This window comes from Aethalodelphis obliquidens, unplaced genomic scaffold, assembly GCF_003676395.1.
Source record: "Aethalodelphis obliquidens isolate GAN/ISIS:26980383/991018 unplaced genomic scaffold, ASM367639v1 scaffold20, whole genome shotgun sequence".
NCBI classification, from domain to species: domain Eukaryota; kingdom Metazoa; phylum Chordata; class Mammalia; order Artiodactyla; family Delphinidae; genus Aethalodelphis; species Aethalodelphis obliquidens.
The window spans coordinates 12,302,341-12,321,445 of record NW_020837964.1 but is presented as its reverse complement, the minus strand read 5'-3'; the positions used below and the strand labels follow the sequence as shown (position 1 = coordinate 12,321,445).

The following is a 19,105-nucleotide window of genomic DNA, read 5'->3' as shown; positions in this document are numbered from 1 at the left end:
TCTCTGGGCTTTTGGGGTCTTATTCTCTAGGTCAGACCCACAACACAAAGAACTATTCTTGCTTTAGCCCCAGCAATGTCTGTGGCAGCATTTATAACAGCAAACAAAGAGGGGGCATAACCTAAATGCCCAACTGTAGGGGACTGGCTGGGCCACCAGAGCCTCTCAATGGAAGATTGTGCAGCTATTAAGATGGCCACTTTCAGAGACTAAAATCATGCAAGAAAATGCTGATGGGCAGTGAAAAGAGTGGGCTAGAATGGCTCGCACAGTGTGACTCAGACAGCCCCCTTCCCCTCCTAAAGCCTTGGTTTTCCCAGCAGCACAGAGGGTGGCTGGATGGGTCAGCTGATGGCCAGCTCGGGGAGCAGCAGCAGGAAAGGATTTCCTGAGGCCGGAGGTGAGTGCTGCCAGCCCAGGGACAGGAAGAAATGGTGTATCTGTAGGGCTATGGGTGTTGACGCCTTGCCCCTGGGCTGGCCACGCACACTGGCAAGCTCCAAGCCAGCCTGCAAGCCGGAGCCAGCCCTGCCTGGGCAAGGGTGGAGGAACCCCTGTGGATGGCCTGGAGAAGAGGCCAGCCCGCTGCATCGAGAACCACTGTCACACAGGCCGGACACCCCACACACCCAGTGTCAGCCAGCCCTCACTGCCCTCCTGGGGACCAGGACAGAACTACCACCACCCAGAGGCTCAGAGTGGGGCAGTGCCTTGCCCAGGTCACACCTCCAGGAAGTGACAAAGCTACAAACTAGAAATGTAACCATACCTGGCTACCCAGGGGTGTGCCCACAGAACAGCACCCCAGGTGATCTCAGACAGAGCAGAGTCTGCACGCTTAGGGCGGGCGTCAGAGCCATAAAGAGCTCTCCCGTCCTCCCCTGCTCTCCAAGGGCGGAGTAACCATGGGGCAGTCTGTTTGTCACTGCAGTGGTGACTCGGACTGTGGGGGGGTGGGCTCCAGTCCCCAGCCTTCGAGTCCGTTTAGCATCGTCCCAGGCCAGTCCCCAGAGACCAGGGTACAAGGGCACAACCAGGACCGAAGGTGTGGGGACAGAGCCTAGGGGTGGCGGAGGGGGATAGATGGGCCTGGATCCCAGCAAATCCACTGCCCCCCACATTCCCGCAGCTCCCTCCCCTCTCGCTCTGGCTCTTTCAAGAACTGGGAACTGGAAAGAGCAACAGTCTCCCGATTCTTTTAATTGCTTTTCTAACTTGGAAATGAAAGAGCAGCAGGGGCACCTGCGGGGAGATGCCTGCTTCAGTGAGCGAGCAGCCCAGTTCACGAGGCTGGGGCACTTCCCAGGGGCTCTTTATCCCAGCCCAGGGTGCTGCCCCCATGGCCTGAGTCCTCCCTTCTCTTCGAACCCCCTCCCCATGTGCCTCAGAGAAGCAAAAACCAGGCCCCACATGTGCATAATGAGAAGGCTGCCCTCCCGCATGGCACTGGGACACCACTCCCTGGGTCCTCACCCAGCGGCAGCCACCTCGGCACTGCCTGAGGGAGGACACGGGGGTGGGGGGAGGAAGGGCTGGGGACAAGACCCTGTCCTCAGACAGAAAGCTTAGCCGCTGGAGGCCCAGCTCAGGCTGACAGCCTGGGTGGGCAGGGCCCGGGGTGTGGTCAAGAAGCAGTCCCAGCCCGCAGTCTGCACCAGCCTCTCCCCATGGCAGCCAGCTCCAGCATGTCAGGGCAGGGAGAGGGGGCGACTTCACATGCCCTCTGCTGCCCCCCGAGCCTGCTTCCATAGCAGCACAGGTGCCCACATCCACAGAGACCCCCAGAGGGGCAGCAATGTTGGCCAGACATCAGCTGGGGTCAGGAGGACAGTGGAGTCACAGGAGGGACCCTGGGAGCTCTGGGGTCAGTGGGGTGGGAGTACAGGAAGGCGTGAAAACAAAGAGAGCACAGCTACAGCAGCCACCGAGGAAGTGTGGCTTTTTCTCCCTCCTCGAACCGCACTGGGGGCCTCCCACCTGAGCCTGCTCCAACCTACAGAGAAAGGCTCCATGTGCCCCAGGAGACCCAGGCCCAATCCTCACCCAGGTGTAGCCTACAAGGACAGGAGTAGAGCCCATTAAAGATTCCACCTGGCATGGGACCTCGGTGGTCACTGCATCTTTCAGAGCCTTGGTTAGTGCGTCTGCTAAACGTAACCACCGCCAGGAGCCCTGCCCACCACCAGGCCATGAGACCGCAGGCACGTGCAGGCGCAGTGCATGGCGGCACCTTGGTGTCAGCAGCACACTCACGCACCTCCCCTGCCCTGCCAAACACACTCCCTTGGGCCCACAGCTCATGCACAAGTGCACTCCAGTAAGCCCTCCCTGTCCTCCCAGCCGCTGCTCAAGGGCCCTGAGCTTCCCTAGCCCCTGAACCACACGAGGAACAAAACCTCAACCTCGTCTGAGATTCTGCAGCAAAAATCGTTCTGCAAAGCCCTGTTGCCCCCAGCTCCACCAGCCAACGCTGGGAGGTGGGCAGGGTCTCCTCTCAGCCAGGGAGAGTGGGGAGTGGCTGGGCCTATCACTACACATGCTATAGCACCCACTCCCTGCTGGGATAGGCTGCCGGGAAAACAAGTCGTGTCCTCAAGGAACTTACACTCCAGGGCGTGTGAGGGGGACAAACAGATAAACATGCGAGCGCCTGTGGGAGAACCAAGCAGACAGCAGAGAGCAGACTGGAGGCAGGGGCTACTTTATACAAGGTGCCTGGGGGCTCCTCTCTGATGAGGTAGCATTTGAGCAGATGTGTGAATCTTTTGCTAAGGTTCATTATGCAGAAAAAAAATAACAGTAAAGGTTTGTAAGAACAGCACAGGCAGCCAATTCCCTCGGTGTGAAGAGCAGAGCACAGAGGTGTTAGGGAAGCAGGGAGTGGCTCTCAAGCAACCCCTCCCTGCTCTTAGCTTCTTGAGTGGTGCGGGTGTCCTGCTGGCTGGGGGCATCCAGAGTTAACTGGGAGCAGCCAGGAGTGTCTGCCTGGTGGGGTGTCTTGGCAGGCAGCCAGGGACAAAGTGTGTGTGGGGGGGGACCGGGAATCTGTCCCGACCAGGGAGGGTGGAGGGATAGGGTCAGCTCCCAAGACAGGCTCCATCCTCTCCTAGAAGCCTCTCCCCACTAGGACCTCTGGTGGGCACAGAGTCCTGGGAAAAACACAGGTGACTCAAAAACCTAAGACGCTTCACCTCATGGCCAACCTGGGAAGAGGGAATTCAAACCCTGGATACCTGCGGAGGGCTGTGAACAAGAAGGCATGTGGTCACACCACTCTGACAATCGTGTAACTTTGGGGAATCCAGGATTTGGGGGCACAAACGACTCTCTGGGCATGCCTCAACGCACACATGATTGGATATCAGGTTTTATAAAATACTGAAATAGGGTATTACACCACCACTAACACTAGTACGTTCCAGTATTAAAAATACACAGCACAGAAAGACTAGAGACAGATATCCATCAGCAAGAGAATGGATAAGTACATAAATTCATAGTCAAAAGTGGAACACTCAGCAAAGCCACGAAAAGAGAACTACTGATACACACCATGTGGATGAAAATCTCAAAATCATTTTGCTGAATGAAAAAAGCCAGACCCCAAAAAGTATATACTATATGCTTCCACTTACATCAAGTTCAAGTTCAAGAACAGGCAAAACCATGCCATGATGAGAGAAATCAGAATGCTGGCCACCTTAGAAACTAACACAACACTGTAAATCAACTATACGCCAATAAAAATTAATTTAAAAGAAAGATCACAGGATAATCATAGCTTTTCCTTTAAAAAAAAAAAGAATGTTGACCACCTTACAGGGGGTAGGGCACACTTGACTGTGAAGGGGGTACTTGTGAATTTTCTGAGATGATGGAGAGGTTCATTATCTTGATTTGATTGATGGTTACATGGGGTCTACATTAGTCAAAACTTATTCAACTGTATTCCTAACATCTTTCAATTTCACTACATAGAAAATCTACCTCAGGGACTTCCCTGGTGGCGCAGTGGTTAAGAATCCACCTGTCACTGCTGGGTTTATGGGTTCAATCCCTGGTCTGGAAAGATCCCACATGCCACGGGGCAACCAAGCCCATGCGCCACAACTACTGAGCCCGCATGCCACAACTACTGAGCCTGCGCGCCCTAGAACCCGTGCTTCGCAACAAGAGAAGCCACCGCAATGAGAAGTCTGCGCACTGCAACGAAGAGTAGTCCCCGCTCGCCGCAACTAGAGACAGCTGCCCGCATGCAGCAATGAAGACCCAACACAGCCAAAAATAAATAAAATTTAAAAAAAAAAAAGAAAATCTACCTCAACAAGAGAGTCTCAACTGGTAAAAATAAAACAAAGCACAGAGGAAACAATACATAGCATTAGGAATACCAAAAAATAGGTACTGCAATCCTAAACCCACCGTGTTACCCTTTTTGCCCTGGCTGTCAGGGAGCTTCAAGTTAAATCTGCATGCCTACCTTCCCCATACAGTACATAGTTCTGGATCTTTTGATGATCCCAGACTGTTTGTGTCTTTCACTATAATCTGCTTCAACTCCTTACTGGAACTCAGCAGGGTTTAAATAATAAATTAAAATTACTAAAAAGTTCCCTCAGCCTCTAATTCCCCTTAGAGAAGGGATTAACTTTAGAGCCACAACTTGTGACCACCTCTCCTGGCAGAGCAGGCATGCATCGCCACCTCCAAGGTTCCCAACCTGTCCCCAGGTCTTTTTCTTTTTTTCTTTTTTGGCCGGGCTGAGCAGCATGCAGGAGCTTACCCCGACCAGGGACCAAACCCTGAGCCCCCTGCAGTGGGAGCACAGAGTCCTAACCACTGGACTGCCAGGGAAGTCCCCCCTCCAGGTCTTTTTCTTGAAGAGAGGGAGACAAAGGCCCAGCAAACTAAAGAAAGCCAAAGAAACAACAGGGTTAGACTAGGATGCAATCAAAGCAAGCGGTTGTGATGAAGCCAAGTCAGAGGCTGGGGAGGCAAAGAAGAGCACAGAAAGGGCAGGAGACGGGAGGGCAGGCGCAGCTCAGGCCGCATGCCAGGCCATGGGAGGCGGGGGGGTCACAAGCCGCCACCCTCACAGCCTTGTGGCCCACCTGCCTCACCCACAAGCTTGAGCCCCCTCCCTTAAAGTGCCAGGACCCACCTCCGGCGTGCTCTCCTTCCCACCCAGGACCCTGCCTGTTCCATGCTGGCCAGGCCACTGCTGACCACATCTGAAGTCAGGCTTGTACCCACCGATCCAACAGCTCCCAAAGCCAGCAGCCCTGCACCCGCTCCTGGGGGCCCTCAGGGCAGGGCATGCAGCTGGTCTGAGGCACAGTGGACCAGACGGTGGCCCCACTGGAGGCCACTCTATCTGTGGGGTGAGGACACGTACCTGTCCATCCAAGGCTCAAGAGGCAGGGGAGGGGCTGGGGTCATTCCACTGCTAAGGCCCTGGCCAGAACCGACCCTAAAGAGAAAGCTACTGGAGGCAGGCTGGATGGCGTGGAACATTATGGGGGCAGGGAGCTGATCTCTTCCCAAGCTGGTCGTGCCGGTGCCAGGAGTGGGTCTCGGCCACTGCACCAGTCAACAGTGGCAGGATAAAGATAATAACCTCAACAGCAGTAGCTGCTATGACTTATTAGCCTCTTAGTAAAAGCTTTCTGCAAACCTCACCAAGTTCTCATAAAACCCCAAGAGCTCAGTGCTGTTAACATCCCCATAACACAGAGGACACAGGCTCAGAGAGGTTCAGTAACTGGCTCAGACAAGCCAGCACCATTCACTCTGGAGCCCTTGCCCTCGACCCACCGCAAATCCTCCCCACCCAGACTTAGCCTCTCTGGGAACCCACTCAGCCCCCAACAAGGCTTCCAGGACAGTGGCTGGGATGCAGGCTCTCTGCACAGGGACATAGACTCCTATATGGCGGTGGGCTCCTCGGTGCTCCCAGGGCCACTTCCTTGGCAGGTGGCCAGGATAGGCTGGAGAGAGAGGAATCAAGCAGGCCTGGTCCTGCCCTGAGGAGCCTAGCAGGCACCAGATAACCCCAAGGATGAATGCACTATCACAGATGGGAATCCTGGATGGCTTCCTGGCACGCTGCCCTCTGCCTGAGGGAGAGGGAGTGACGAGGTGAGCACGGCAGCGGCTGAAGACCTTCCTGCTGAGGGAGGGCCGGGCAGAGTCCAAGGCCAGCGGGAGGAGTGTGGCAGCAGGGGCGTGCCAGGGCCTTCGGAGACTGAACTGAGGACCTTGGACTTGGACACTGTCTCTTCCCACTGTCCTCTTTTGAGCCTGTTCTACCAGGCCCCAGCTGTCCATGGCCTGGCTGCCCAGGCCAGTGGTGAGCCCAGGGCAGAGCCTCCCAGCTCCCTGGTCAGCTCTCCAGTCACAGTGGTGGCTGGCACAGAGTCAGGCACAAAGGGCACCCTGGGACCGCTGGCAGAGGTTCAACCAGGTGCCACTCCTGCCCCGCTGATCTCCACTGACTGCTGCTGGGGTCCGCAGGGCTACAGCCCCGGGCGAGCTGCCTGGCCGCCCAGAAGCCCAGCTGCCTCATGTCCAGGGGTGCTGAAGGGGTTACCCAAACTCATGCTCAGAAAGCCACGAGCAGAGGGTCGCTCTCTCAGCAGCCTTGGCCTCTGTGGATGGCTCAACAGGCCACAGCCCCTACAATTAGAGAGGCCACACTCACTTTCTGGCTTTGGATCCTGCCACACTTGGTTCCCACCCTGGCTCCGTCTCTCAGTGGCCAGGCGACCCTGGCAAGACTACAGGTCCTCCCCGAGCCCAGCGCCTGGCACACAGAATGCACTCAACACACGTCAGCACTTAGCTCCTTGAAAGGACCCATTCCTCACTTAATAAAGGAGCAGAGGAGGGGCTGGAATGGCTGTGCCCATTTCCCAGACAGGAAACAAGAGGCAGGAACAGAGAGCAGGCAGCTTCTCTACAAGCTGGAAGCTGGCTTCCTGCCTGACAGTGCCGGGGGGCAGTGTCACTCCAATGCCCACCAGGGGTCTGAAGGGGGTGGCACAGCCATCCTCCTTCCAAATGCTTCCTGTCTGCCCAGAGAGAAGAGACAGTCCTGGGTGCTGACCAGCCATACCCAAGGAGAAGGCGGATGTCAGACAGCACCCAGGAAGTGCACCTCCAGGTGCTGTGTGAACTGTGCCTCAGCTCTGGGCAGAGGAAGAAGCACGAAGCAGGGAGTCAGGAGGACCCCATGTGCCTTCCCCTCTCTGGACCCCAGGCCCCACGTGAGTCAAATGACAGAGGGAGACAAGCTGATCCCTGCAGGGCCCCCCAGCTCTAACACTCAGGAGGTCACTCCTGTCCCAACCTGGTTCGCCCCAGCCTCTTCTCTCACCGCCATCACCTCCCATCCCATTCTGAAGCATTTTATAATTGCTGTGGGCCAAAGTGCCTGCGTCAGCCCCATCCAGGAAAAGACTGCCCAAATGAAGGGGTACGCTTAAAACCCAAATGTGTCCGTGAGCACCACATGGGCGGTCACCATTCTGGGTTCGCAAAGCCGGGCTTGAGCAGGAGGCTGGCTGGCCTCACCACTCATCAGCACATGAAAGCAATTTTCTGAACATTTCATGGCTGCTCCCAAAATGAACTTCCTCTCCCAGTGCCACCAGTTCACACATTGCTCAAGGTCCCAGGAGACAGCCAGGGTGATCTGACAGCCCAGCATGTAGGGGGCAGAGGGTGAGACCCCCCCCCACTCCCCTCTGCAGAATCTCCAAGGGCTGTGGCTGCAGATGGGAGGGTGGGAAGCAACGTGGAGCCGGCAATGGTGTGTAGAGACGGAGCAGAGCTGGACTGCAGGTCTCCACAGCAGGTGTCCACAGCAGTGCCTGTCTGTCCAAATCACACCCAGAACCTGGCCCTCCCACCATCCCTCTCTTGTTACAGATGGGGCCACTGAGGCACAGAGCCCAGGAAGGCTGCCCAAAGTTCTATAAGGCAAGGGGTCTGGGTGCCATCCCAGACTCCAGATCCGCACCTCTGCTGTGATTGTGGAGGCCACACCAAATCAAGCGCAGACGTCCCAAACTTAGGCTGTCCAGCCTCTTATGTGGCCGGAGTCACATGCCCCATTCACTACTGCCCTGGAGACTCAGGTCCTCAAGCAGGCTCAGATGGCCCACCTCCTCTCTCTGGTCAGTGCCCATAGGATCAGGGCAGGTCCCCCAATGCCCCGAGCCAGAAGAGACCCAGAGCTTTGCAGGAAAGCAGGGCAGGAGAAGGGCTTGGCAGGCATTTTCTGTCTTCTTTCTTTCTAAAGATGAGGCAATTATGCTCTGAACCAGAACAGATGGGGGTGGGGACTTCACATCAGTACGGTCTGGAAGCCCTAATTTTTTCTTCAGTAACTCTGCATTACTGCTTCTGGAGGCGGGCAGGAGCTGGGATCTTTAATTCCATAATAACAATGCTTTGCACTTACACAGCATCTCTCCTCCAGTAATCTCCATACACTCTACGGTGGGTAATTAAAAGTCCACTTGCCCTGCCAGGAAGCCCCAGCTGTCTGCTTCACCGTAAGGACGGGGTCCCCCAAGTGACAAGCAGTTCCAGAAACAGGCCAGGGGACAGGCGCGCTGGGCCACTGCCCCTTCCTGTCAGAGGGAAAGCCCCTAACGCAGCAGAGAAACAATGGCTGGAGGCCACAGCTTTCCAGCAGAAGGTGCCCCTTCCGGGAAGGAAGGAAGCAGGGTGTCAGCCCCCACCTCAGTCTGTGCATCTGTAAAGCGGGCTAGGGTCTGCGCTTGAGGCTTGGTGACCAGCGGTGGCCAGGATCACTTGCCACCCTCAGGAGGTGGGACTCAGATGCCTCCAGTTGCCGGCCAAAATGTGGAGCCCTGGGGGGCTGCCCAAGCCTGCTTGCTGGGCTAGGAGGAGTGGCTGTCGGGTGAGAAGAGAAGCCCCCATGGCTAGTAGGGAAGAAAAGGCTGGGCCCTGAACCCTTGGGGGTTCAGCCGCAGAGGTAAACTTCCCGGGAAAGTGAGTGCATCCGCCGGTTCTGGGGGGTAGGCGCAGATCTCCACCCCGCCAGGCTGCCCCGGGTGAAGGGTGTCTCGGTCTTGGGAGAGGTAAAGACCGGGCTCCAGGCCTGGCCATCCCCGTGAGGTCCCTGAGCACAACAGGGCAGCTGTCCTAGGTGATTCCCAGGGGTACTACGCAGACCCCGCCCCCTCACCCAGCCCAACCGTCCTGTAGGAGGGTTCCCGGGGAGCGGCAGAGACCTCTCCCCACTAGGCCTAGCCGTCCTGGTGGTGGAGGGATTCCTGGGGGACAGCACGGACCCCAGCCCGACCCGGCTCTCCAGAGAGAGGATGGGAAGAAAGGCGGGGGCGGAGAGGCCGGCTTCGCGGAGAAACCCCAGGCTGCCCCCATCCCCCGACGCGAGAAGGCCCAGGTGGGGTGACCCCCCAGCCCGGAGCCCCGGCGGCATTAGGCCTGCAGCGGGCGGCGTGAGGTCGCGGTCCCGGCCGGCGGTCAGTACTCACCGGCACGGACATCTTGGCCGCCGCTCTCGGGGCCCGGGCGGGCAGCAGCGCCGGCAGGCTGCGGACGCCGGTCTGCCGCGCCGCTCAGAGCCCCCAGCGCGGGGTCCCGGCGCTCTCGGGGCTCCCGACTGGCTCCTGCGATCTCCCGGCGGCCGGACTGTCCAGCCGCTCCAGCCCACGCCGCGCATGCGCCGCCCCGTGCCGCCCCTCCCCCTCCCGTCTCCTCCGCCCGGGGCCGCGTTAAAGGCGAGGACCCCGGACCCCGGCATTTTTCTGTCGGCCCAACGCGGCGACGAGGCTCGGCCTCCACCCTTTACCCGTCCTTCAGGGGCCACCTCAAGTCGCAGCATCTCCTGCGCGCCCGCTAGGTCTGGAGGCCAGAACCCCCCCACCCCCACCCCCACGTTGCCCAGCCCAGGGTGCTGGGCGCCTGCCCGGTGGTCTGGCTGGGCTCCCAATCTCTGTCTGAGGGCTACTGCAAGTCAGCGGAGCAGGGCTCCTAGAAACCCTTCCCACTCACCCAGCTGAAAGCCCAGCGACACCCCCGCCTCCCCCCCGCCCCACCAAAACCCCACACACAGCTCTGCCCAGAGCTCCTCCGCCTGCTCTGCGCTCCCCTGACTGCCCCTCCCCGGGAACAGCCTGGCTGATCGTCAGGTCACCCTGACAGAGCTGGACGGGCTTTTAGGGAGGATCCTGTCTCCTGGTAACCCCCACTCAAGGGCCACCCATAACCAGGCCGTCCCTGCACCAGAGACCAGCCTTCAGACACTGGAAGACAGGCATTCCAGGGCCTGAGCCTTCTTTTCTCCGGGTTAAACCCCCGATTTCTTCAGCTCTTCCACATCTGACATGGTGTCCAAGCACTGTGCACATACCTGTGCATCCTAATTGCCCCGCCCCCTGCCAGGTAGGCCTTGCTGTTCCCATGTTACATAGAACAGATTGAGGCTCTGCGACCCCTCGGCTACCAGAAGGCAGTACCAAGGGTCTGACCACTTTGTTATGCTGCCCATCACATACAAACTGTCCCTGCTTCCTGGGGGCCTTTCCTGGGCTAGAGGGGGCAGGCAGGGCCACAGCAAACAGAGGGGAGTCTGGGGTGACAGCTGCCACCCACTCAAAGGGCTCTCTGTGTTTGTCTGGCAGGCAGCCCTGCCCGTGCCCACTTGCCTGCATCCAGCTGGCACAGGGTCTCCTGAGCTGGGAGCAGCAGTTCAGCCTAGTGCCCGGGCTCCAGGCCACACATGCCCGCTGTCTCAGACGTCCCTCCTCTGCCACCCTCTCCCCCTACCACACTGAGCCTTCCTCCTGGAGCCCAGGCTCCAACCCTCCTTTCTCTCCTACTTCGTCTGGATTCTTTTTTTTTTTTTTAAGATGTTGGGGGTAGGAGTTTATTAATTAATTTATTTATTTTTGCTGTGTTGGGTCTTCATTTCTGTGCGGGGGCTTTCTCTAGTTGTGGCAAGCGGGGGCCACTCTTCATCGCGGTGCGCGGGGCCTCTCACTATCATGGCCTCTCTTGTTGTGGAGCACAGGCTCCAGACCCGCAGGCTCAGTAGTTGTGGCGCACGGGCCTAGCTGCTCCGCGGCACGTGGGATCCTCCCAGACCAGGGCTCAAACCCGTGTCCCCTGCATTAGCAGGCAGATTCTCAACCACTGCGCCACCAGGGAAGCCCCGTCTGGATTTTTATCGCCCACTGCTCCTGTCTTCTCTCCCATCGGCCCCATCTCTCAGTGCCCAGGCCAGAGCTGAGTGAGCAGTGGGGAAGGACTCCTTCCACACTCCTGGATATAGGGAAATGGGAACCCAACAGAGGGGTGTGGTTGGGGCCACAACCTCCAAACCATCAGTCCTTGCCTCCAACTGACCCCCAACGACTGCTTACTCGGGAAGGCCATCACTAACTCATCCCTAAGCGCAGGAGGAGGGATGGCTCAGCCAGACCCTCACTCACTCTGAGGCAGGGACCCAGGGCCTTGGGTGTGGGGTTGGGGACAGCCAGAGGAGCCCCGTCAGGGCACTGAGCATCCTCCCCAGCATGACCAGGTGTCTGTGAAAAAACAGTGGATGCTCCTCCCTTACCGTCACCAAACATCCCCCACTGCCCAGCAGGCAAATGATCCCAGGATGACTCACTCAGTCCTGCAAAAAACAGGCTCTGGGCACCTCAGGACTAGCAATTACACCACAAGTAACAGCTGGGCTGTCTGAGCAGGCACCAGCACCCTGAGAGGGTCCTCGAGGGCTACCAGGGCCCCAGGGAGACAGGGTTGATTGTTGCACCTGGCACTGGGAGGGAAGGGAATTTGGACATGGCCACAGAGTAAATCTGGGCGTAGACAAGCTTCATACCCAGTTCTCCAGACACCCAAACCCAGCCTCTATCCCCTGGGCTTTGCCAGAGGAGCCCCTGGCCGAGGAGAGTGCAGTGAGCCTTTGGAGGCGCCTGCAGGCAATAGTCCTACATTAGCATGTTGCTTCGGTCACTGTTGATGAGCCAACATTGATACATCCTTATTAACTACTGTCCACACTCTATTCAGATACCCTTAGTTTTCCCTACTGTCCTTTTCCTGTTCCAGGATCCCATCCCGAATCCCACATTACATGTAGTCGTCATGTCTTCTTGTCAGGTTACTCTGCTATAAAGTGACTCTTTTTTCCTCCAGCTTTCTACAATGTACCTTTTGAAGAAGTGAGGAGTTATGTTCCACCTCCTTGAGGATAGAGTATCTATATCAATTATTTGGATTTATTCTGTATGGGAAATTTGTCTCTTCTCCTTCACTTATTTATTTATTCAATCATTTATATCAGTATGAATTCATGGGTATTTATTTTATAATTTGAATTATATTACTTTATTTTCTTGCTCAAATAGTTCCTGCTTCGGCTGTTTGAGTTCTTTCAGTTGGTGAATCAGATTTTTCAAGTGAATCTAGAAATCAAGATTTTTTATAAAATCTCTAGGTTTTGAAACATTGACTGTGTAAGCCAGTGCTTCTACAGGCCAACCCTGGCAGCTCTAGGCCCTGGGGTCAGATTACCTGCTTTGAACTCTGCTCCTCTGCTTGCAGCTGAATGATCTTGTTCATGTGAGTTAACCTGCCTGGGGCTCAGTTTCCTTATCTGTGAAATGGGAGAATAATATCCTCTGGGTGGTTGAGAGGACTCTGTTGAATGGCTCAGGTAGAGTTCAGGGCACTGGACCTGACACAGAATTCTTATTAAACAGCAGGGACCATCATGACCACAGGCATGAGCAACTCCCTGTGGAGGGCAAAGAACTGAGTTTGTTTTGGGGAGGCCTAGAAGGAGACTTCAGGGTTGGAGGTGGCCAGCAGGACTCTGTGAGCCCTGGAGTGGATGAGAAGGGAAACTACCCACCCCAAGCCTGGTTTTCAACATGAGAGTCGAACTCTGCTACTCTGTAGTAATACAATACTGACAGGTGGTGTATGCACAGGCAGCTGTCCTATCTTACTCATGCTAAAGTATGAATGACTACCTCTCTCCAGGAGGGCAAGTCAGACTGGCAAAGAGGCTCAGCTTAGTGGAGTGGATGGGGACCTCACTGGCCTGCCAGGCAAGACCCTGGGGTTCAGTCCTGGCACCACCTCACACTTACCCTATGACCTTAAGCAAGTCCAGTTTCCAACATCCTTGAGGATAATTTCACAGTCTGGTCAAGGGTGGGCCCTGGGGGCTGGGGCACCTCCTTTCTGTCCCCCATGCACAGAACCTTGGGTATGCTTTGCCTGGAGGGCCTCTGGTTAAGGGAGAGGGTGATGTTCAGGTCATCAGGCTGCTAGGCGCAGAGGGAGACCCTCATCCCTTAGACAATGAGGTTTCAAGGCCTGGTAGCAGGAGGGAGATGTATTAGTTCCTTACTGCTGCTGTAACAAATTACTCCAGGACTTCCCTGGTGGCGCAGTGGTTAAGAATCCTCCTGCCAATGCAGGGGTCACGGGTTCGAGCCCTGGTCCAGGAAGATCCCATGTGCTGCAGAGCGACTAAGCCCGTGCACCACAACTACTGAGCCTGCGTTCTAGAGCTTGTGAGCCACAACTACTGAGCCCGCACTCCACAAGAGAAGCCACTGCAATGAGAAGCACGTGCACCACAACGAAGACTAGCCCCTGCTCTCCACAACTAGAGAGAAAGCCCACGCACTGCAACGAAGACCCAACACAGCCATTAAAAAAAAAAAAAAAATTACCTCAAACGTAGTGGCTAAACAACATGAATTTATTACCCTACAGTTCTTGAGGTCAGAAGTCCAAAAATGGGTTGGCAGGGCTGCATTCCTCCTGGAGGCTCTGAGGAGAATCGTTTCCTTGCCTTTTCACCTTCTTGCTGTTTCACCTGCATTCCTTGGCTTGTGGCCCTGCATCACTCCAACCTCTGCTTCCATCATCACATCACGTCTCCTTCTCCTGACTCCCTCTTATAAGAAGCTTGTGATTACGTTGGGCCCACTCAAGTAATCCAGGAAAATCTCTGCATCTCAAGATCATTAATTTAATCACACCTGCAAAGCACCTTTTGCCTTGTAAGGTAACCTAGTCATAAATTCTGGGGATTCAGATGTGTATGGGGGGGACCCTGGGCCCCCCAAAGCTGCTCCCCCACTGGGCACTACAGCCTAAACTTCCGCCATGGCTGCATTTGGCCAGCCCGGGAATCCTCTCACTCAGTTTAAGAGACATCTCTCATTGTTCACGGGAACAGCTATAGGTGATGTGTGGCTCCAGCATACAGTCTGGCAAAAACCCCTAACAGGCAGGGACCCTTTGACTCAGCAATGCCACCAACTTATCCTAAAAAAATACACTCACAAGTAGCCAAAGATACACGTGCAAGGATGTGACTTGTAGCTTTCCTTATGATCAGGAAAACATGGGAACAACTTACAAGTTCAGTAATAGGCACTAGTGAAACAATTCACGCAACATTCCCAGGACAGAATTCAATCTTGGGCTCCACCACAAATGATACGGAATGACATGAAAACACGTTTACAATATACTGTAAAGCAAGGAAAAATAGGCTTCCAAATAATAGGTACAGATGGATCCTATTTTCATAAAAAATCACATATTTATATTTATGTCATATGTTTGCACTGGGAAAAGTGTGGAAGGATAGATACCAAATATCAGCTGTGGTTATCTTGGGGAAGGGGTAGGATTTTTTTCACCATGTGTCATATTTAGGGAAGGCCTATTCAGTGCTTGGTACTCTACGGATTAATAAGTAGAGCTTTTTCTGTCTTTACAGATTAAAATTTCACAGGAGACTAGTTTGTTTGCTGTTTGGAGAAAAAGAGGGGGTTTTGGTTAACTAAAATTATTTCCTCTATTTTCTAATGTTTCTTGAGTGAACATTCATTATTTGTGCAACCCTTTTTTTTTATAGTAAACACTTTTTTAAATTGTGGTAAAACATACATAACATTAAATTTACTGTTTTAACTATTTTTAAGTGTACAATTCAGTGGCAAGAAGTACATTCGCAGTGACCTGTAACCATTACCACTACCCATTTCCAGAACTTTCTCATCTCAAGCAGCTCTGCACCCATTAAACAATAACTCCCCTGCCTTCCTCCCAGCCACAGCAACCACCATGCTTTCTGTCTCTATGAATTTGCCTATTCTAGTCCCTCACATAAGTGCAATCATACAATATTGATCCTTCTGGGTCTGGCTGATTGCACTTAGCAAAACGTTTTCAAGTGTTAAGTTTGGTTTTTTTTAAAATATAAAAACACCTTTTTTTTTTTTTTTTTTTTCGGTACGCGGGCCTCTCACTGTTGTGGCCTCTCCCATTGCGGAGCACAGGCTCTGGACGCGCAGGCTCAGCGGCCATGGCTCACGGGCCCAGCCGCTCCGAGGCATGTGGGATCTTCCCAGACCAGGGCACGAACTCATCTCCCCTGCATCGGCAGGCGGACCCTCAACCACTGCGCCACCAGGGAGGGGAAAATGCAATCGCCGAGTTCTAGGAAATACAAAGCCACCCTGAACAGGTTCCCATGCAGTCCCATCGCCTCTGAGGAGGCAGGAGACAGAGGGGAAGGGACTCACAGGTCCCCAGCAGCAGACAGCTGAGCTGGGAGACCCGCAGCCCCACCCCAGCCCCAGGGCCCTGGCTGCTGGCCTCCTGGTCTCCTAGGATGTTTGTAAACACCCAGGGACCAGAGCCCCTTCCAGGAACAGGCCTGTGTTCTCAGTGCCCGTGACAAGTGGAATTTCACTCTCCACTGGAAACAATCCCCAGGGCATTGTGTTTCTGAACCCAGGGATGAAGCCGCCCGGCTGAATAGTATACATTCTCTAAATTACTAAACAGCTGCTGCCACACTGGGGTCACCAGTGCGAGTCCCCAGAGCAGCAGCTCGGTTCTCAGCGCGGCAGGCACACCAGGCCCCCACGCCCATCACTGCTGTGCTGTCCGGAGGCCAAGGGTCTGCACCAGGGGCACTGAGAAAGTCTCCCTGCTCCCAGGGAGCGAGGCTGACTCTCATGGAAACGGAAGGAACTCACTGTAGGGAGGGAGGTCTGTACTTTGGCCAGAACTGGACTCCCTATCACCTCTGACGTCCAGTGGCAGGGCGGGGCAGCCAGGTCTGGGTACCAGGCTGGCTGTGTGAACTTCAGCACAGCATCTATACTCTCTAAGCATGTTTTCATCCCAGTCTGTCAAATGGGGATTAATAAAGCGGAGCCCCGTCCCTATTTTATTCTTGTGACCAGCCCCTCTCCCCCGCCAGAGTCATGCAGTGCCGTGGCCTTGATTCCAAAGTCCTGGAAGGACTGGGATGTCAGGCTGGGCTAGAAGGGCTGGTGTGACTCCCAGTTACAGCAGTTATACGCTGTTGCTGTCAGAATCGCTGACTCGATTCTCTCCACCCTCCACCTACCAGCTTGCCTTGCTGGGCCCCAGCTTTCTACTACTCAGGCTTCCCTGAGGCAGGAGCCGCTGCTCCTCCCTGGAGGCCCAAACCTTTCCCTGTTCAGGAAGGCGCCCCAGGGGAGAGGAAGAGGCTTCACGAAGGCACCACAGAGTTGCAGCTAGGACCTCAGTCTTCTGAGACAGCCCATGACAGAATGTACCGTAAAGAGGGGTGAGGGTGGGAAAGCTCCCTCTGTGAACGGACGCAGGCTCACTTCTTTATTCTCTGGCCTCTGGGCCTATTGGTTTAGGGTGGTTGTTGAATACACTAAATGCCATGACTCAGCTTGGAAAGAGGCCAGGGCAGCTGCCCCAGAGGCTTTGAACGTCGTGGGGTGTTGTTCTTGCGGCCAGCGTCTCAGGCTCTCCAGAAGGATGTAACTTTTGGCCTTAAGTGGTTTCCTCGTAGATAATCCCTTCACCCATCTCCGCGGTAGGAGTCTTCACCAACCCTGAGGTCTATGGTGACCTAAGCCCAGCTCATCCCAGGAGGTCCGGGGTCTTGCTGTAACTGACAGCAGGGGCCAGTTCTCATCTGCAAGCACAGAAGCCAGGCCAGCTCTGGCTCTCACACGGTTCCATCCTTAATGGCTCCCCTTTTTCTAAGGATGCACTGAATGAAGCGGATGCCACCAAGTCCAGTCTGGCTGTGCTGCTTCATAACTGTCAACCCCCATCTTATAGAGAGCAAAAGTGAGACCGCAAGCAGCCACCCAAATTACAAAGGAGAGAGGGGTGCCAGAATTGACGCTTGAGGTCTGAACCACAAGTCTGGAATCCCGTGAGCAGGTCTGACTGCCCAAGTCAGGGCTGACGTGGGAGACGTGGAGGACACACAAAGGGGCAACTGACATGAGAAAGGGGATGGGCAAGCCATGGAAAGGCTTAGAAGAGGAGCCCTTGTTAGGAAAGATAAAGACCGACCGAGAGGGGATGAGATGGGAGGCTAAGTGGTTGTGAATGATAATTTAAGACGAATGTAGACCGGCTTACCAAACCTCAGAACGACTTGGGAAGCATGAGAGAAGTGAAGTGAAGCCCCACCTCTAACTGAACAAAACTCACTTACCCTGAGCAGGGAGAGGATAAATGGATTCAGAAAACATTTAGAGGGACTCACAGATTAATGTGATGTTAATCACATAGGTTAAATACCATAGGTTAAAAAAATACAAAACAGATTAATCCAGGTTTAGATGAATCAAGGGTCATTGGGGCATATTGCTGCTGCATTAGGGTTCTCCAGAGAAGAAGAACCAGTAGGACATAGACAGGCTGAGGGTTCTGCTGTCTGCAGGCTGGAGACCCTGGGGAGCTGACAGTGTAAGTCCTAGTCCAAGCCTGCAGGCATGAGCGCAGATGGACAGGAGGAAATGGGTGTCTGAGAGAGAGAGCAGATTCGCCCTTCCTCCAACTTTTGTTCTATTCAGGCCCTCAGTGGGTTGGATGATGCCTATCGACATTGGTGACTATGATCTTCTTCTCAGTCTACCCACTCGAATGCTGTTTCTAGAAAACCCCTTACAGACATGTTTTACCAGCTACCTGGGCATCCCTTAGCCCAGTCAAGTTTGCACAAAAAATTAACCATCACACCTGCCCCGTCCAAATGCTTCTTCCAGAGACAGAGCCCTGGGCTGGTACTGCAGAAGATGCTAGTAGGTCTCAGGGATGACCTAGTCCAGTCTTCTCTATGGGTGGCGTTCTCCTCCTACTTCCGGACATGTCTCCCCCAAAGCACTTGGGCTCTGTGTTCAGAGACAGGCAGACAGGGCTTCCTTGCTGAATCTTGTCTTCTCAGAGGGTTTACATAGGAAGAGAGGGGCACAACCGCCTTGCTGGACGGAGGAAGACCCTTTTGGGAGGTAACTGGGCATTATATTTCAAGGCCTTGAAAATGTCACCTTCCCTGACATGACAACTCCACTTGTAGCAGTGATCTGGAAATGATCAGGGATGCAGGTCCAGATCTCAGGACTAGGCAGTTCACCACAGCATCATGTATAATGACAAAAAGTGGGTAATCTTAGTGGCCAATGGTTGAGGACTGATGAAACAAATTGTGGTACAAGCATGTAATGGTACATTATGCAGCCGTTAAAAATCGTTTTCTCAAAGAATGTTGGAATAAATGGGGATGTGCTCATAGTACATACCATAGGCTAAAAAAAGAATACAAAACTACATACACCAGTGCGGTCCAACAGAATTCTGTGCTGATGGAAACGTTCAATACCTGCACTTGCCAGTAGTGTAGTCCCTGGTCACGTGACTGCTGAGCAGTTGAAATTTTTGGCTAGTGTGACCAAAGAACTCAATTATGAATTCTAATGAATTTAAAATTTAAATCAAAATATCCACATGTGGTTACTAGCTTCTGTATTGAGCTTCATGGGTAGAGTATAATTCCAGTAGTGTTAAGAAAAGCTATGTAGGGCTTCCCTGGTGGCGCAGTGGTTGAGAGTCTGCCTGTCGATGCAGGGGACACGGGTTCGTGCCCCAGTCCAGGAAGATCCCACATGCCGCGGAGTGGCTGGGCCGGTGAGCCATGGCCGCTGAGCCTGCGCGTCCGGAGCCTGTGCTCCACAACGGGAGAGGCCACAACAGTGAGAGGCCC

The 19,105-nt window shown here is 54.5% G+C and overlaps 1 protein-coding gene across 1 annotated transcript in view; it reads right to left on the bottom strand.

Moving 5' to 3' along the window:
• BCAR1 (BCAR1 scaffold protein, Cas family member) overlaps positions 1–9,712 on the bottom strand; it is a 35,420-nt gene extending 25,708 nt beyond the window's left edge. The window contains exon 1 of the mRNA XM_027119242.1: positions 9,528–9,712. Within this exon, the coding sequence (XP_026975043.1) occupies positions 9,528–9,539 (12 nt within the window). The 5' untranslated portion in view covers positions 9,540–9,712. The remainder of the gene's footprint in view (positions 1–9,527) is intronic.
• Positions 9,713–19,105: the final 9,393 nt, after the last annotated feature.